Genomic DNA, 17,945 nt, shown 5'->3' with positions numbered 1-17,945 from the left:
ATACCTGCCACCTATTCTATACCTGCCTGGAAGATGCTGTCATATACTTTGGTATATTCTCACAAGACTAGAAAAGCACTAGTGAGGCAGACAAGAATGAGACTAAATGATTTAATAATGTATGCAATTTTAATTTTCATGCTGTGTCTTCTTCCTTTTAGTTAAAGCCCAAAGACAAAAACACCACAATTGGTGTCTTTTCAACACCCCTGCCAGTATCAGAAGCAAACAAGCCACCACATGAAATAATGCAAAATAATTAGAAAGGTGCAATTAAAACAAGCTGCCTGACTTATTTTAAAGAATGACAATACTGCTGAAATTCATTTCTGAGCAACACACTCCAGGAAGGTTTTCAGTTGGCAGAGAGACTCTACTTTAAAGTTGATCAAAACTTTTCCAAAGGAACAATTTTCTGCGAAAAATGCTGATTCAACAGAACCTAAATTTTCATAGGAATATGTCAGTGTCCGAGCAAAGTTTCAATGGAAACCAAGCAGAGTATTTTCCAAACAGTTCCATTCTACAGATAAAGTCACATTTTGTAACAGAAAAAATCTGGAAATATGAAATCTTCCACATGACAAAGTCTGGTTTCCACTGATCTTGTTTGAGCTCTGCTCAAGATATCCTTAAAATGCAAAGCTTTAATTGAAAAAACAAAAAAACAAAAACCAGGGGTGAGGACTGGAAATACCAATTGCCTTGCCAGACTGACAGAAGTTCTCTTGTCCTGCCATGCCTACCGGCATCTTTGCTCAGTTTAGTCAGAGCAAAAGGTTTATGACTTTTTACCGTTTATTTTGCTCAAAGTTTAGCAGCTATTTCCATGAATGCATAAACTAGGGATTTATATCATATGACCTGCATCCTCTCCCAGCTTTCTCAATGTCTAATCGAAATCAGCTGCCTAGCTCAGTACGGACAAGATGAAGGTGATGCTGATAGGACAAAGGAAATGCATGGAAGAACTTGCCTCTCTATAACATCCCCTGCTATTGGAGGCATAAAGAGGTTTATTAAGTCTGTCTGTATCTTTGGAGCCCTTTTGCACTCAGTGCTATCAGATGTCCAAATAGCCACAGTGGCCAAGAATCTCACTTCCATGTCTGACTTGGCAAAAGATTGAGCCCCACCCCATTCGACAGACCTTGCCACAATAATCCCACAAATCCATCACCTCTAGGCTTTATTGCAACTCCTACCTAGGAATGAAGCCACACCTTGAAAGAGTGCCAGTGGGTACAAAACACACCACTTGTTTTCTTAGTGGCACAGGACATTGTGAATACATCACACCAGGGACACGCTGATATTCAAAACCCTGCACAAGGATGGCCGAGCTACATGAAAACACCCCTCCCTCCATGACCATGATTTCCCAAACAGCTGCCATGATTTCCACACAAATAACAAAACTCACCCAATAAGGGATAGCTCAGATGTGTGGGAAATAGCTCTCAAGAGCTGGAACTAAACTATGGAACTCATTCCTGCAAGAGACACCGACCAGAGACGTCGCTGCATTCATAACTAAACACAAAACTCATTTGATTTAGCTTTCCCTCAGATTACACATGCACAAACAGCCATATAAAGTAATCATGTTATTTCTACTAAAGGCTGTGAAGGAAGACACAGATTGTTAATTTTAAATACTTAAAGGCAGCTCATCCTATGATGACGAGGGCTGTAAAAGGTAGATAGAAAAAGTTGTGGTTCTGTATGGTAAAGCACCCTGAATTGCAGGCACTCATCTGAGCTTTCTTTGAGCAACATGCACTATTTGGAACAATGGAGTTGGGCACAAAGATCTCCCAAGAACAGGCTCATGACATTTCTACTTCGCATCAGATCAGAAATACCATGATTCCTGCTTTGCCCCAAGCCTGAGTAGCCAGGCTTAGCAAGGGGTTGCCTGGGGATAAGGGGATGAATCTCTTCACCTGGGCACGAAGAAGCTGTTGGGGATCTCCTGGAGTTTCCATGACCCCATTCTCCATAGTTTCAGATCTTCCTGCCCTATTGTATTAAATTAACTGACATTTATTCCTCCCACTTGGTCCAATATTTTAGACACAGTAATAGGCAATAGTAATATATACCTTAAAGAGGAGCCCAAATCACCCCACCCTGAATTTAGATGATGACATTTGAATCCAGATCCAAACTTCTTGACTCAGGCTTGCCTCAGGAATGGAGAACGCCACTTTGCATTTACGTAGCACTTTTCAACTGAGGAATTCACAGTAAAGATTAACACTCAACACTTACGCGTGCTACAGAAAGTAGTAGTAGTAAACTCGTTTCACAGGCAGCTAAACTGAGCACCAGTCACTAGAAAATATTCCCTGCTGCTTCTGCATAGAAGATAGAGGTCGCATTAAGAAAGCATAAAAAAAAAGAAAGAGAGGTTGGGCAATATTGAAAGAGAAGCTGTCAGTACACTGCCGGCTATGAGCCCCCTTTGCAAACCGCATATACTAATCTTGCATATTGCAGTTCAAATTTGCACATGCACAACTCAGACACCCACAATACCTAATAAGCACACACACGGATATGTGAGCACAAGTCCACTTAGTGTTGCATGTACACTTGACAATTTGGCTGTGTGTGTAAAGGATGCCTCAGCCACACCTTAAAGAAAATGATTTCTTGTCCAAGCATCTGGAGGGCTAAATGGAAGGAAGTAAAAAAAAAAAGGGTCTCCTTGAACTAATCTACATCATTCTCCCCATTCCTTCACATCACACTAACTGCTAAGGTATTTTGAATGGTGGATTCTCTCCTCCCAGGCCCGTTTGTAGAATCATTAGCTGGAATGAAAGAAAGGAAAAACCATGTATAAGAAAGTTCAGGTGTGGCAGACTGGTGAGAGGCTGAAATCTCTTCTCCCCCTTCACACCATCGCACACCCACCTAATGAGTAAAATTGTGCACTCCATTAACTAGGCCATTAAAACAGTCTGGGAAATGAGGAATCTAAGCAATTAGCAGTCAGACCCAGACCTCAAGGAAGTGAGTGCTGTATTTCCCCAAATCCGTTGAGGAAGCTGATAAATGGGCTGAAGTGGCTTTCTTCAGCCAGTCAGCAGAAGCAGAGCTCTTCTCACTTGTGAGAGTAAAATCTGACACAGCAAAACCTTTACAGACCGTTCACACAAAACACGTTACCTGTGTCTGCGCGAGGAAGTTAGATGAAGCAATCTCATTACAAACTGTATCAAATCTACACTTCTCATGGTGCCGAGCATGCAAATTCTAAGACTGAATCTAATTTCACATACAGGAAAATATACACAGCGAGATAGCAGCCAACCCTAGGGGGAACCCTCATTATCACAGCTCAACTGATACTGCAGGTAGTGCTGGCGCAAGAGACTTTTTCCTTTTCCCAAGGTGGTAATTTTTAAGATCTTGATTAATATGTTTTACTCAGGCAGATGAATCCAAATCTATCCAGCAGCTTTTGCAGTCTGGGTGGCTCAGATAGGAATTTTCTTGTATTTCCCTTACTTAACTGAACTTTATTATGCCTCATAGAAAAAAATATTTGAGGAATAATATTAAAACTTAAAATGCATGTATTCCTGAGCAGGGCTGACCTCATCACCTGAATGGTTTATAAGTGACTGGTTTGGGTTTTCCGGACTATAGAAGTGGTGCAATACATTGCTATAAAATGTTTCAATACATCAATTCACTCCCGTAGTCATCGTTGAGATACAAGGATTCCAATCTCATTTTCTTGGTGCACTTGCAGCTCTTAATCTGTTGTACTATTGTGCAAACATGGCGATAGGAAGCCCGTTGTAATGAATATCTTAAACCTGAATATCCAGGGTGCAGAACTATCTTTTCACCAAAGAAATGAAAACATAGGTGCTTGGAAGAGTTATTTTCAATTCCATTATCTCCACCTAAGCCTTTTATTACATATAAAATGATTGGAAATTTGTGGGCAACTTAGATGATGGCACTTGCTGTATTTATCAAGGACACTAAGCCTTCTTCTTTGTGCTACACAATTTACCCATGTTGGCCTCCAGGACATGCATGCCCTGCTGTCATGTGTGTGCATTGTTCTAGACCATATACCCTTGCATGTTGTGCTTAGAGTTTGTCTGCATATCTCAAGAAGATCTTTGAGGAAGATTATATATGATACGTTTGTAGGTTCAGGTATAGGACAAATAAGATCTCTATAATAGAGAGGAGTGATATTCTTTAAAAAGAAATCATACTTATGGCTCCCGGTATGGTGACTTTGAACAGCTGTGGCAGTGCAAGGGGATCATAAAAAGGCAGCTTAATCCACCTTCCTAGGAATTCCCTGGCTGGCATACAGCTGACAAATGACTACCACCCTCTCTGCCCCAGTATCAGAGGCTTAGCAGGGCAGGGTTAGGTATGGAGAATGGACAGCATCCTTGTGCTACACCAATTCCAAGCTCCTGGATGCTTAGAATGCTCTAACTGGACAGCTCCATGAATCAGGGCAGTGCAAAGGTGATGTACAGCCATCTCCCACTACCGCCTCAATTCAGTTCCTATTCCAAATACAGCTCAACCACACCTGAGGATCTGGCATGTTACCAGTTACTCCCTGATGGCCAGGATGACTCGACCACCACAGAAATGGGAGGTGGGAAGGAAGCCCAGAGACTGGTCAGTTTTTTAAAAAAGTGCATCATTATTTTACCAGCATCTACACAGATTTACTTTATGAGTAAAAGTCCCACTTTCCTAAAAGTTCTCAATGTCCCCCAAGTGTGATCAAAGTACTTATAGGAGACAGACCCAGCCTATGCCCAAACTCTCCCAAATTCAGCACCTGCTTTTCCTCTCTGCCCATATTCTGAAACTGGGTCTGTTCTCTGGAGCAGTTTCTCTTCCTCCAGGAGTGCACCCTACTTTGGAGTTCCCTCTCCTCCTGCCGCATCTGGAATAAGCTGGGCCTGTATTATATCAGCACCCTAGACCCCTCCCACCCCCAGGCAGGCTTAGCTAAGGATCAGTAGTTAATTGGAGCCATCTGGACACACCCTAGTTCTATTTCCTGGAGTAATCAAACTTTGTACAGCTACTTCTTGGTAAATCTAGCTTCTTAACTATTTTGGGTTTTCCCTTGCTTTTTTCCCCAGTGACAGTTTCCTCTGTCATGTGGCCCTGTGTGTGCATTTCAGGTCTATAACCAGCTCTTCATAAAAGAACAGGTTTCTTTTAAAGTGTTTAAATAAGTGCCATGCTTTTCACAATAGAAGCTCTTGATTCTGCCTCTATTTTTTTTCCCCTGCACGTACTGTACGGAGAAGACTTACTGGTTCTGGTCACCAGTACAGTCTTCTCTGACAGGTTGACGATGAGTTAATAAAGATGGGATGAATTAAAGACTCCAACAAGCAGCACCACTGACGAGGGCATGAGAGGAAACAGCAAGCAAATCTCCTTAAAAGAAACCACCTCAGCTTCTTGCTATACTGAAGACATCAGCCTTGAGTGCCTGAAGAATTCAAAATATAACTGAATGATAAATGTAGAGCTGTCCCAAATATCACATCAGAGATTACAGACTTTATATCTGTGTTGACTAACCAAACCCTTGGAAAAGCAACTAAAGGAAGTAGGAAGAGAACCAGAAATGTATGTAAAGGGCTTTGTCAAACCTCTCTACGCATGTATGTAAAGGGCTTTGTCAAACCTCTCTACACGTGTTCTAGTAGATGTGGAATAGAGATCTTAGGAGAAATTAACGCCCTGTGAATTGAGCAATTAACATCAAACATAGGCAATATAATGAGGGAACTTTATGGAGAGCAACACTGAAAGGAGAATTGGCTAGAGCAAGCTAATCTATATTCACTGCAGTATTTCCTGATTATCCGTTATCAGATTTCTGAGCCCCTCATACCAAGTTATTCCAGTCCTCTTCTTAGACAGGCTGTTTCACAAATGGGATAAGCAGATGAACCATAGCCAGAGAAGTAGTCATGAGACTTTGTGGGAGTGCAGGAGGGGAGGGTGTTACAATTCAGAAACACTCATTTTTGAACTGAGAATAAGCCCTACTCCATCAACTTTTCCTCAAAGCCTAGAGATTTCTCCCCAGGGACTCTTATTTACTCTACACTGTACCCTAACCAAAGCAGTAAAAGCTATCTTTTGGTACAGTGACTTGCAGCTGCATACAGGAGTCTGGAATGGATCTGAAAGGTGCTTTATACAGTAACCAATAACCCCTAATCTGACTTTTTGGAGAGGTTTGACTGTAGGTTTGTCATGTTTTTTCACAATAATCTTCCATGTAGTTTGTGACTTGAGCAAACCTATAGTGATCTCTGGTTTTGCAGCAGAATTACTTAAAATGTGGTACTGACACAATTAATAGCAAGTCTGCAAACCCAGGTAAATAGCAAGTCTGCAAACCCAGGTAAAGTCAGAGCAAACCTGAAAAATATGCTTGTCTAAATCCACGGAAAGCAAAACTTCCAGCTTTCACACAGCTCTAAAGCTGAGGCACAGAGAGGCTAAGTAAAATTAATGGGGTGGTTAACAAGGCCACGCCGCTTGTCAGACAGAGCTGAAAATAGAACCACAAGTGCTGATTTCTCATTCCTTGTTCTAACAAACATTACCAATCTGAAGAAAAACCAAAACAACAAGATACTTATCCTGAACCTCTCAAGTCATTTCTAGACTGCACACACTCAATAGCATTCAGATAGCAATCAGTCAACCAAAGAAAAAAGCAATGTATTTTCCATATAGTGGTGACAGCTGTTTATAAAATGCATTATGTTATGTATTAACATCCTCTACTGGATGGAATAGTCTTGGTTTGTTCACGTGCAGAGGCTCCCTTTATCAAAAGAGCTGCTTCTTTAGCTCCTTAAGTATAGATCTGTGGAACTAAAGTGCCCAGCTCAGCAAAACACCTAAGCACATGCCTAACTTTAAGAACATGTGTGATACCTCTGCTTAGTGCTCCATGCGTCTGCTTAGTGCTTAAAACAGGATCAAGTTCAAAGACTGAAGGTTGTCTTCCTGGTGCTGGACAGGGCTTGGTTCCTGGGTTAGTGTTTTTGTTGTGTGGTGTGTAGTTGCTGGTGAGTGTTTGCTTCAGGTTAGGGGGCTGTCTGTAAGCGAGGACTGGCCTGTCTCCCAAGGTCTGTGAGAGTGAGGGGTCGTCCTTCAGGATAGATTGTAGATCCTTGATGATGCACTGGAGAGGTTTTAGTTGGGGACTGTAGGTGATGGCAAGTGGCATTCTGTTACTTTCTTTGTTGGGCCTGTCCTACAGTAGACGACTTCTGGGTACCCTTCTGGCTCTGTCAACATGTTTCTTCACTTCACCAGGTGGGTACTGTAGTTTTAAAAATGCTTGATAGAGATCCTGTAGGTGTTTGTCTCTGTCTGAGAGGTTGGAGAAAATGTGGTTGTATCGTAGAGCTTGGCTGTAGACAATGGATCGTGTGGTGTGGTCTGGATGAAAGCTGGAGGCATGTAGGTAAGTATAGCGGTCAGTAGGTTTCCAGTATAGGGTGGTGTTTATGTGACCATTGCTTATTTGCATTGTAGTGTCCAGGAAGTGGATCTCGTGTGTGGACTGATCCAGGCTGAGGTTGATGGTGAGGTGGAAATTGTTGAAATCCTGGTGGAATTATTCAAGGGCCTCCTTCCCATGGGTCCAGATGATGAAGATGTTGTGATGCACTCTATATATAGAGTGTAAAAATAATGTAACTAAAATATGCTGTATGCAAAAGGTTTCTTGTAAGATATCATTACAAAGCTTATAATTTACTGAGTGTGGTTATTTTATTTGTATAAATGTATTACTTTTGTATCTAAAACTAAAAATATAAAATATAACTTTGAGGGACTATTGTAGTTATACAAAGTGTGGGCCATTAACGGTGGTTTAAAATTTTGATGGCTTCCATTAACCAGGACAATTGACTGTGGATGGCTCTGTTTGCAGGCAGGCCTTTCTGTGAGTTAGGCTGGGAAGAATGATGGCTTGGGGTTTCACAGGATATTGATTATGTTACCTAAATCAAAATTTATATTTAACCTGGTGCTTTTTTACTGAGAAGGAGGGGTAGGAACCCAGAGGGACAAAGGATTTCCACCTTATGCAAAAGAAATATAAGTGGGTGGAACAGAACAAGGTGGAACAGAACAAGGAATTCCCTAGCTACCACCATCACGAGAAATTCCCTAACTACCACCTAAGCTGGAACAAGAGCTTTACCAGGGGAAAGGATTGTGCCCAGACTAGGAAGGCATCCAGTCTGTAAAAGAAACTTATTGAAACATCTCTAAGGGTGAGATTTTATCTGTATTCAGCTTCTTATTGTATTAGCATAGATTTGTGGGTTTTATTTTGTTTTGCTTGGTAATTCATTTTGTTCTGTCTGTTACTACTTGGAACCACTGAAATCCTACTTTCTGTATTTAATAAAATCATTTTTTACTTATTAATTAACCCAAAGTATGTATTAATGCTTGCGGGGCGGGGGGGGGAGCAAAACAGCTGTGCATCTCTATCAGTGTTATAGAGGGCAAACAATTTATGAGTTTATACTGTATAAACTTTATACAGGGTAAAACAAATGTATTTGGGGTTTGGGCCCAATTGGGAGTTGGGCATCTGAGTGTCAAGGACAGGAACACTTCTGTAAGCTGCTTTCAGTTAAGCCTACAGCTGTTAGGGGACATGGTTCAAACCTGGATCTGGGTTTGCAGCAGGTTAGCGGGTCTGGCTCAAACCAGGCAGGGCACTAAAGTCCTCAGCTGACTCAGCAAAAAAGCAAAAGCAAAAGTAGTCTTGGCACATCAGGTGGCAGCTCCCAGGGGGTTTCTGTAATGCAACCCATCACAGATGTCATCAATGTAGCACAAGTAGAGTAGGCGTGCTTGGGGACAAGAGCTGAGGAAGAGTTGTTCTCTCATCCCCTGAAGCAAATACTCACCAGCAACTACACACCACACAACAAAAACACTAACCCAGGAACCAATCCCTGCAACAAACCCTGTTGCCAACTTTGTGTTCATATCTGGCTGGTGAATCTTGTCCATATGCTCAGGGTTTAGCTGATTGCTATATTTGGGGTTGGGAAGGAATTTTCCTCCAGGGCAGATTGGAAGAGTCCCTGGAGGTTTTTCGCCTTCCTCTGTAGCATGGGGCACGGGTCACTTGCTGGAGGATTCTCTGCTTCTTGAAGTCTTTAAACCACGATTTGAGAACTTCAATAGCTCAGACATGGTGAGAGGTTTTTCACAGGAGTGGGTGGGTGGGCGTTGTGCAGGAGGTCACACTACATGATCATAATGGTCCCTTCTGACCTATGAATCTATTCAAGGGACACCATCATAGGACCTAACCACATCAGCCACACCATTAGGGGCTCGTTCACCTGCACATCTACCAACATGATATATTCCATCATATGTCAGCAATGCCCCTCTGCCATGTACATTGGCCAAACTGGACAGTCTCTACGCAAAAGAATAAATAGACACAAATCAGACATTAAGAATTGTAACTTTCAAAAACCAGTAGGAGAACACTTCAATCTCCTTGGACACTCAATAACAGACTTAAAAGTGGCAATTCTTAAACAAAAAATATTCAAAAGCAGACTCCAATGAGAAACTGCAGAACTGGAATTAATTTGCAAACTGGACACAATCAAATTAGGCCTGAATAAAGACTGGGAGTGGATGAGTCACTACAAAAAGTAATTTTCCCTCTGTTGATATTCACCCCTTCTTGTCAACTGTTGAGAATAGGTCACTTCCACCTTGATTGAATTGGCCCATTAGCATTGACCCCGTCTTTTCATGTGCTATAATATATATTCTGCTTACTGAATTTTTCACTCCATGCATCTGATGAAGTGGGTTTTAGCCCTCGAAAGCTTATGTCCAAATAAATTTGTTAGTCTCTAAGGTGCCACAAGGACTCCTCGTTGTTTTTGCTAATACAGACTAACACGGCTATCACTCTGAAACAGTATTTAAGGTAAGTGCTAACAATGTAGTTTAAGCGTCTTTTGAACATAGCTACCAGTTTATGCAAAATTTTGTAGATTCTTAGATTTTAGGATAAATCTGTATCTAACTGTTCTGTCATGTGTGTTTTGTGTGTTATAAAATTATTCATATCATGATGTACAAGACCCAAGGAAAAATAATCACATCACCACCAAATTTGCCTTACTCAAGCAAAACTCCCACTGACTTCAGGATTTCACCTACTGTCAACAAGTACTCCTTTTCTTTTTGCGGATACAGACTAACACAGCTGCTACTCTGAAACAGTGTCACCAGTCATTCTCCTTTCTGTAGTTTTGCTTCTATTTCATTCAAAGTAAATATACAAGGCAATTAAACTCTAGCAGTTTATTACATGTGTAATGAGAGTTAAGAACGAGAAGAGCACCCTAATCCCATGGAAATGCCAAAACTCCATAAAAGGTGTATAATGGAATGATATATGTTAGCCTTCTTCAATTGTTTTGTTTCTGGAATGTGTGAAGAGAGCAAGTATGTGTTTTATCAATTACCCAAGACTTATGACAACTGATACAGAAGCCTAGGATATCTCTACAAGTATTAGCATAATCATCGATGGGATTGCAGAAAGGGTTTTTTATGAGTAAAAGCAAGGTATCATCTGTGTATAAAATTATTACCATAATCTTAAACTCAGACATTTGTTTCATAAGATTATCACTAAGGATTGCCACTGTTTTACTGTTGCTTTAATTTTGTTAGACACCTGGGATTGCAGGAGTTCTTATATCACACAGACTGTATTTTATTTAATGTCATTGGCCAACTTACTTCCTTAGATGAAAGCCTGCCATTTCCATTTAAATCAATGTGATTAGTAAATGTATTCAAAAACAGAATCTGTCCTTCTGTATTTATCAGACTACATGAATATGGTGCAGAGAAACGTGAGTTCTTCTTTTCCTTTCCAAAACACTCTAACAAATCTTATTCATAGGGAAGTAAATTGAGTCCTGCCAGAAGAAAAAACAACTTTTAAATCTTGCTCTTTGTTCAAGCAACACCACATGATTGTGTGTGAAAGAGAAAGAACAAGAGACAGAGCATTAGCCCAAATCTAGCGAGTTTAGGGACATGACGGTCAATTGAGCAAAACTTCAATTACAGACTAATTTAATGTAGACCCAAGTACATTATTGCAATTCAATAAACATCTCTTTAGAATTAAGCGATTCCAATTTGCTTTCATTTCAGCTGTGTGCACGCATTTAGAATTTGTTATTATCCACACCAAAATTAGTCAGATTCTTTCAGAAGCACTGATCCATGCAATCCCAAAGTGACACCACTGGTGCATGGGACTAACCTCAAATCAACCACGGAAAAATATACCTGCTTAGAAAAAAGGAGCAAGACTTGGCAAAATAATACTTTATCAACCCTTAATTATCTCTCCTTTTCAGTTCTTCTACCACCTCTTGATCTAGGTGTCTGGTACCGGTGTAACCCCAGCAACAAATTTATCAACAGTTCTACTGCTGGATACTTCATCCACCGGTATTTACAACTTGCTTTTCCAATCATCTTGCCTTCAATGGTTTTTGATCAGGAGACTGTCAGGCACCTCCCTAACTAAGGTTGCACCTAATATTTTTTTTCTCCTCTGGAGGCTTGCCTTACTCCTTTGTGAATACAGTGCGCTTCTAGATACACCTGCCTACTGCTTTCTATGTCCATTTCAGACAAGAATGACTTCTTATTTTACAAGTTTGATCCTGCAATGTGTCAAGCACCCACTCCCATTGACCTCAGTGGGAATTGTAAAAACTCAGCACTTTGCGGGATCAGTCCCTTCGTCACTTGTAGTTTGAGAATCCAGCAGCAGAACCAAGACTGGAACTCGGGCCCTCCAGACTCCCAGCCTTGTGCTCATTCCTACACATCACACTGCCAAAGACTGAAGACACGTGTCGATCTCTGGGATGCTTCCCCACAAATACTCCATGGTACAAAGGACGTGTATCAACATATGGGCAAGTCTCATGGTAAGCAAATTCAGTCCCAATACCCTTTGATATATATTAGCCACGACAGTTTTCCACAAAGGGCTGCATCTCGAAGTCCAACCCTAACAACTAGAATACTTTTTGTTCAGACAACAGCTACCTTTATTGAATGTATTTAAATATTCCCTCTTTTTATTAAAAATGTAAAATCAAGTAGTCTTAAAACATTCACTTTTGGCTCCCAGCCTCCTGGCAGTTACCCAAATTTCTTTCAGGAATAACTGTGGTTGTGAATCATTCTTGAGCACCGCCCTTTTAAGGGATTCCAAGACTGTAGTATATTGTAGCTGTGGCCAGAACAGTACAATCAACCCAGATTCAGGGGACAATAAAGGTGACTTAAAGACACCTTTGAACTCCCCCCACCTGATCTCCCCTCAGGTGCAGCTCAAGATCTGCGCCCAAGTAGAAACCCCCTTTCCCTCATCGAGGTACATTAAAATCAAATATACAATTAATGTTTTGGGATTTTGTTAAAAAAATAAGTCTGCATGATAAATGACAGTTCACCCAGTGCATCCTGTGCGCTCTGAACCTGCCCTTTTCCTAGCTCTTTGAGCAACGTCTGACTGTATTTTTTTGGTAGCTGCAAAAAAAATTCTTGGGCAGTTTCAGGCACACGGGCACAGGAGTGATACTAGATAGCACTGGAACAAAGACATGGCTGCAGTCCTCCTCCATTAGTATCGTCGCTGTGCACTTCAGGGCAGCAGATGAGCCCACCCTGACACCATTTACATAGCAGCGTAGGACACACTATGGCATCTTTACAGGATTATTTGTGCCTTATAAAATACTGTGAGGGAACAAAGCTGAAATCTAGAGGTGGTCAAACTGTTTCGTGGAAAAAAATAAAGTATTGTTAAAAATGCTTATAAATGTGTATAACAGACATAATTAAAGGGATGATAAATGGGGTGGTAGCCAGAGAAAGTTCCCCTTCTTCATTCAGTTTTTAAAAAGAGGACTGAAACTCTTCTGTAGCTTACACCCTATATTTTGCTTCAAGTGCTATAAACTAATGAAGGAGGCAGATCTTTAGGGCTGTAAATATTACACACAGAACAGCTGCCATTTGGGAGAAAAAAAGTGTTATACACACCCACACACAATAGGCATGATATATGTGTGTTGGGTTCTTGTCACCTACCTTTCACAATTAATTCTGCATAGTTTGAAACGCCAGAGCCACCATCCGAGCGAATGACACACCGATATTTGCTGATGCTGCGCTGAGACGTGTCTGCTACGCTGACTGTAGCAGAAAACCGTCTGTGGTTGACCACCCTGGTGACCATTAACGCGGTGTCCCTTCCGTTCCACTGCTGCCAGGGAAACCAAGAATAAAACAAGTGATGAGGATGTGGCTGTAACACATGGGGTTTTTTAAACCTACTGACCCATTTTTGCTATTATATTTTATAGTAGCTCAGTTACACTTTTTTATTTACCTGAATCTACCATGTTAGAATTTACATGGGTGCAAGTTTCCAAAAGACCTCCAAATGTGCACCCACAAAATGTACTGGATACCTGTTTGTATGCACTCACATGAACTAGAACCCTTGCATACTGATGTGGGAGTTTGCATATGCTTTCAAGTTTTGCGGGTGTATTTTTGGATTGCATTTAAGTTTGACTCATCATACATACAGCAATGTCTAGGTAGGAAGATGATTCAGACTTCCAGAGATGCTCATATGCAATGCATGTGCACGCTTAACTAGCATGTGCAACTACCACAACCGAAAAGATTTTGCACCGCTTTTTCTTTGTGGATGTTCAGATGTGGCAATTGGTTTCAGACTAATTTGAAGACAGACCATTTGCAGAATTTGGATTGAGATCCACGTTTAGCTTTCGAACATTCCCAATTTTTGAAGATGTTCAGACCTTCCAGGATTTTGGTTCACATTCATTTTGGCTAATCTGGATTACCTATTCTCCACAACAATTGGAACTGAGGTAGGGGAAAGAACTAGGCAGATATGTGAGTAAGGCTGTGAAAATGTAGTGTCATTTTGCCAATTTCCAGCAATCAGTCATTCTGGGTGATGTCACTTTCATGAAATGCTCCAAGTTTGAAGAGTGGTAAACAATTTCTTGCTAGCAACAAAAATGCATCCCCCGCCCCCCAAACCCCTGAATCTGGGGTGAGTAGACATGTTTTCACATTACTTTAGGTTAGAAACATTTTTCTACACCTCTAATCATAATGGCAGATGCATTGGGCAGCAAGAATCCAAGCAAGCTAATGCTTAAGCAATTACACATCTCAGAGGGTGGCAAGATTACAACATAACAAAAATTCAGATAAAATGGAACTGCTAGGATATGAAGGTGTGTGACGGCAGCACAGTTAAAGAGACGTACGTTATTTTGTATAAAACAGATTACATTTCTTACGGACTCAAATGTTTCTCCCATACTGATTTTCATCTTTTCAGCACTAGACAAACTAATTTCTACCCCATCTCTTTCTCATGTTTAGAATGAAATTAGTACTTAAATTTGTTTTAAAAGTTTTAACTTAATTCCTTAGGCTACCAAAACCCCTTTGTTAATAAATCAGGAATATCACAGCAGTTCTGGCAATGGTGCGTATATGTCTGCAGAAGCAGAAGGTTCTAGAAATATTGTTCTCTGTAGGCTCTATAATAATCATCATCATAATAAAGAATAGGGACTAAATTTTGCTCTTAAAACCCTAATTCAGGAAAGCGTATGTTCAATTGTCTTAAATGAGCCTTGCATAAGAACACAAAAACGGACATACTGGGTCAGACCAAAGGCCCGTCTAGCCCAGTACCCTGTCTTCCAACAGTGGACAATGCCAGATGCTTCAGAGGGAATGAACAGAACAGGTAATGATCAAGTGATCCATCCCCTCACCCTTTCCCAGCTTCCGACAAACAGAGGCTAGGGACACCATCCCTGCCCATTCTGTCTAATAGCAATTGATGGACCTTACACATGTGCTTTGCTGAATCCAGACCTCAGTTGCACCAGTGTACAACTTATTTTTAAGTACCGTTGCCTTGCTCAGACTTAACATAAGTACAAGAGCAGATTTTGACCTTGTCTGCATTTGAAGTACATAGAGCAAAAGAAAGTCTTATTGACTTCACTGGGATCTTCCTAGTTTAACAATACAAACTTTAGAGGAAGAGAAGAATTATAGTATTTACAGCCTCTACGTACAAAAAAGTTGTAATTTTAATATCTGGAGCACTTTGAGAGCTAGAAATAATTAGTGTCCTCCACTGAGAAGCTGGGAGTCTCCCTTTTCCAGTTCGCTAAAGCTTCCATTTCTAACCCTATAAGACTGTGAAGCTCAGATCTTAAGTCTGTTACTGTACCCAGACTTCTGGTGCAGCCAAGCTGTGCTATGGTACAGGACATATGGAGGGATAAGACCTTTTGCTCCCCTGATCGATTCTGGAGCCAGTTGTGGGCTGGCTCAACCCCAAAGTAACACAGAGCAATCCAGGTTGGGGGAGGGGTTGGAGCAAAAGGAATAGCCAGCTTTGTACCACCTGGGTATTCAACCTAAGGGAAATCCCTAGCTGCCCCTTTAGGGCATTTTTCCAACTGCTTTGTCTGCTGGTCCTGAGCCTGGGATCAATGTGCTTTGGGGGATTGGGAGGGAAGAGATGATTCCACACAAGGTGGACACAGTCTTGATTTTTAAAATTGATTTATTACAATGGCAGGTGTTTGAAGCTGCTTGGGCATTTGATCTGGTAGGATAACTCTCAGGGGAGCCTGGTAGGGGGCAAAGGGTGAGTGAGATGATCAGAGGTGCATGATTATTATTTAGTCTTAGCCTTGTGGCAATGCCTAGAGGCAGCAATAAGGTTAGTATTAGGGCTCAGTCATGCAATCTTTGACTAATGTGAATAAGTACTACCTATACGAATAAAGGTTGCAGGATCAGGCTATAGGTTTTCTATGCATGACTCAGATTTGTTACATTTTCTGTGGTGGCCCCACACAGCATTACCTTGAACTCTGAATTGCAACTTTAAACAGCTTCTTCAACAAAGTAGTTTGGAATTTTGCCCCTACCCCTCAGTTCTTCCCCGCCTCTACTCATTTTGACTATGGATGGTTAGAAGGAAAGACCACCAGCCCAAGCTTCATGGCACTTTACCTGGAGCCAGAGTTTGTCATGCTGAGACCACTTCCCCCCGGCGATGCACTGGAATGTTGCATTCTGTCCCACGTTAACTTCCACATTCTGCAGCCGCAAGAAGTGAGGCGCTTTTCCTAACAAAAAAAATTCAAAGTATTACCCAGTAGAGCATGACAGTAATTGACGGTGTCATGCAGCCACGGGAAAATCCAGGCTCAGCAGATCAGAGGGGAATGCCGGGTTTCCCCATTGGCACAGTGTCTTCAAAAAGCAAAGCCGAGCAGTACTGTTTAATTATTTAACGTGGGGAGATTGATCTTATGCGGTAAGGCCAGATGGCTCATGTACCCCTTTGGCACAATAAGAAAGTGCACTAAGTATCAGCTCTACAATAGAAGTTCACAATTATTTCTAACCAGCCAGTTTCATTACTGTTTGCTATAAGCAAAGAACAATTTCTTCTGTGAAATGGGAAAATGTCACAATTTAAAGGGTCAAACATTCAAATAGTGAATTTGCAGTGAGTGATAGACACAAGCAAGTTTTCCTAAGGCTTTTTCAGGTTCACTGATTGTGAAGCAAAACCCGGGAGTTTCAGATCTATATCATTTCGCTGTTAGATTTTAAATGTCCATTCCCTCATTCACCAAAAACAAAACAAAAACACACCATGCACACACATACCACAACAGACCGTTGACTTTTAGAACTAAGCAACAAAGCCAGGCGGTTTCATGTCCAAGAATTAACTGAGAGGAAAATAAAGCATTACAAGATGAGCATACAAGGCTATGAACTTTATAATATTCCAGCTGACCATTTTTAAATGAAATTCACCTGTGCATGTCACCAGCACAAGGTGTATATACTACTTCTATACCTAGGCCTTGTGCTGTTCTGAATTTTATTCTGAGTTTATTACTAGATTTAGGATCATTTAAAAAAACCTGATACATCAGTGCACATTATTATGACTAGACCTTCAATGGGCTATGTCATTTCAGAGACCATATCCAACTATATTCCCAGACAACCTCCATTAAGTGCCTGGAAAAGGGTGTGGGCGTCTACAAGCCTTTATATATGCAGACCAGGTAACAGCATCTAGACACCTATTTACAAGCACATATGCTGGTGCAAACAAGTTTGGCAGACATTAACAGAGGCCAGCTGAAAAGTTGATGCATTGTATATACATGTCTGTACCATATAGTATAGCGTTTGCCATTCACTTGGATTGCAAATAGCCCAACCAGCTGACCTAAAGTATCCCTATACTATGATCTTTATAGCTGGTCAGTAGTTGTAGCAAAGTCTATTGAGAGACCAGCCTTTGGCTGAAGGTGGGTTATGCAGCCCTGTTACCTGACACAGAGGCCTTAGCACAAGTGAACAATGTGCTGCAGCAGAAGTTATAACAGCTGAAGTGGCTGGAGAACTGAGACATCTAGTTTTCCCCTTTAGTGCATCAGTAGGGGCCACTTCTTTGCATGTCTGCTGATTTTTAAGCTTGTGTCTGCCACACAAACTATGAAAAAAGCAAAAATTGGGTGAAAATAAGGGCTAATAATGTCAAACTCCTCCTCAGCACAAGTTTCCCAGCAGTGTTCTGAGTAATAACTATTGTAAAATGAATGTGAGGGGCAAAAGCCATAAACGTTCACAGAACGTGTCACTCATATTCCAAGGTGGCTTTCATTCCTGGACCTCTGCATGTGACC

At 41.2% G+C, this 17,945-nt stretch overlaps 1 protein-coding gene across 5 annotated transcripts in view; it reads right to left on the bottom strand.

Moving 5' to 3' along the window:
* PTPRT (protein tyrosine phosphatase receptor type T) overlaps positions 1 to 17,945 on the bottom strand; it is a 720,698-nt gene that overhangs the window by 422,632 nt on the left and 280,121 nt on the right. For all 5 annotated transcript variants that reach the window (XM_074970228.1, XM_074970229.1, XM_074970231.1 and 2 more), the window contains exons 5-6: positions 16,243 to 16,358; positions 13,240 to 13,414 (exon numbers count right to left, since the gene is read on the bottom strand). In XM_074970228.1, coding sequence (XP_074826329.1) covers positions 13,240 to 13,414; positions 16,243 to 16,358 — 291 coding nt within the window. The remainder of the gene's footprint in view (positions 1 to 13,239; positions 13,415 to 16,242; positions 16,359 to 17,945) is intronic.

The sequence above is a fragment of the Natator depressus genome, chromosome 13 (genome assembly GCF_965152275.1).
Source record: "Natator depressus isolate rNatDep1 chromosome 13, rNatDep2.hap1, whole genome shotgun sequence".
In the NCBI taxonomy this organism is placed as follows: Eukaryota; Metazoa; Chordata; order Testudines; family Cheloniidae; genus Natator; species Natator depressus.
Note: the sequence above shows the minus strand (reverse complement) of the source record. Positions and strands in the feature narration are given on the sequence as shown.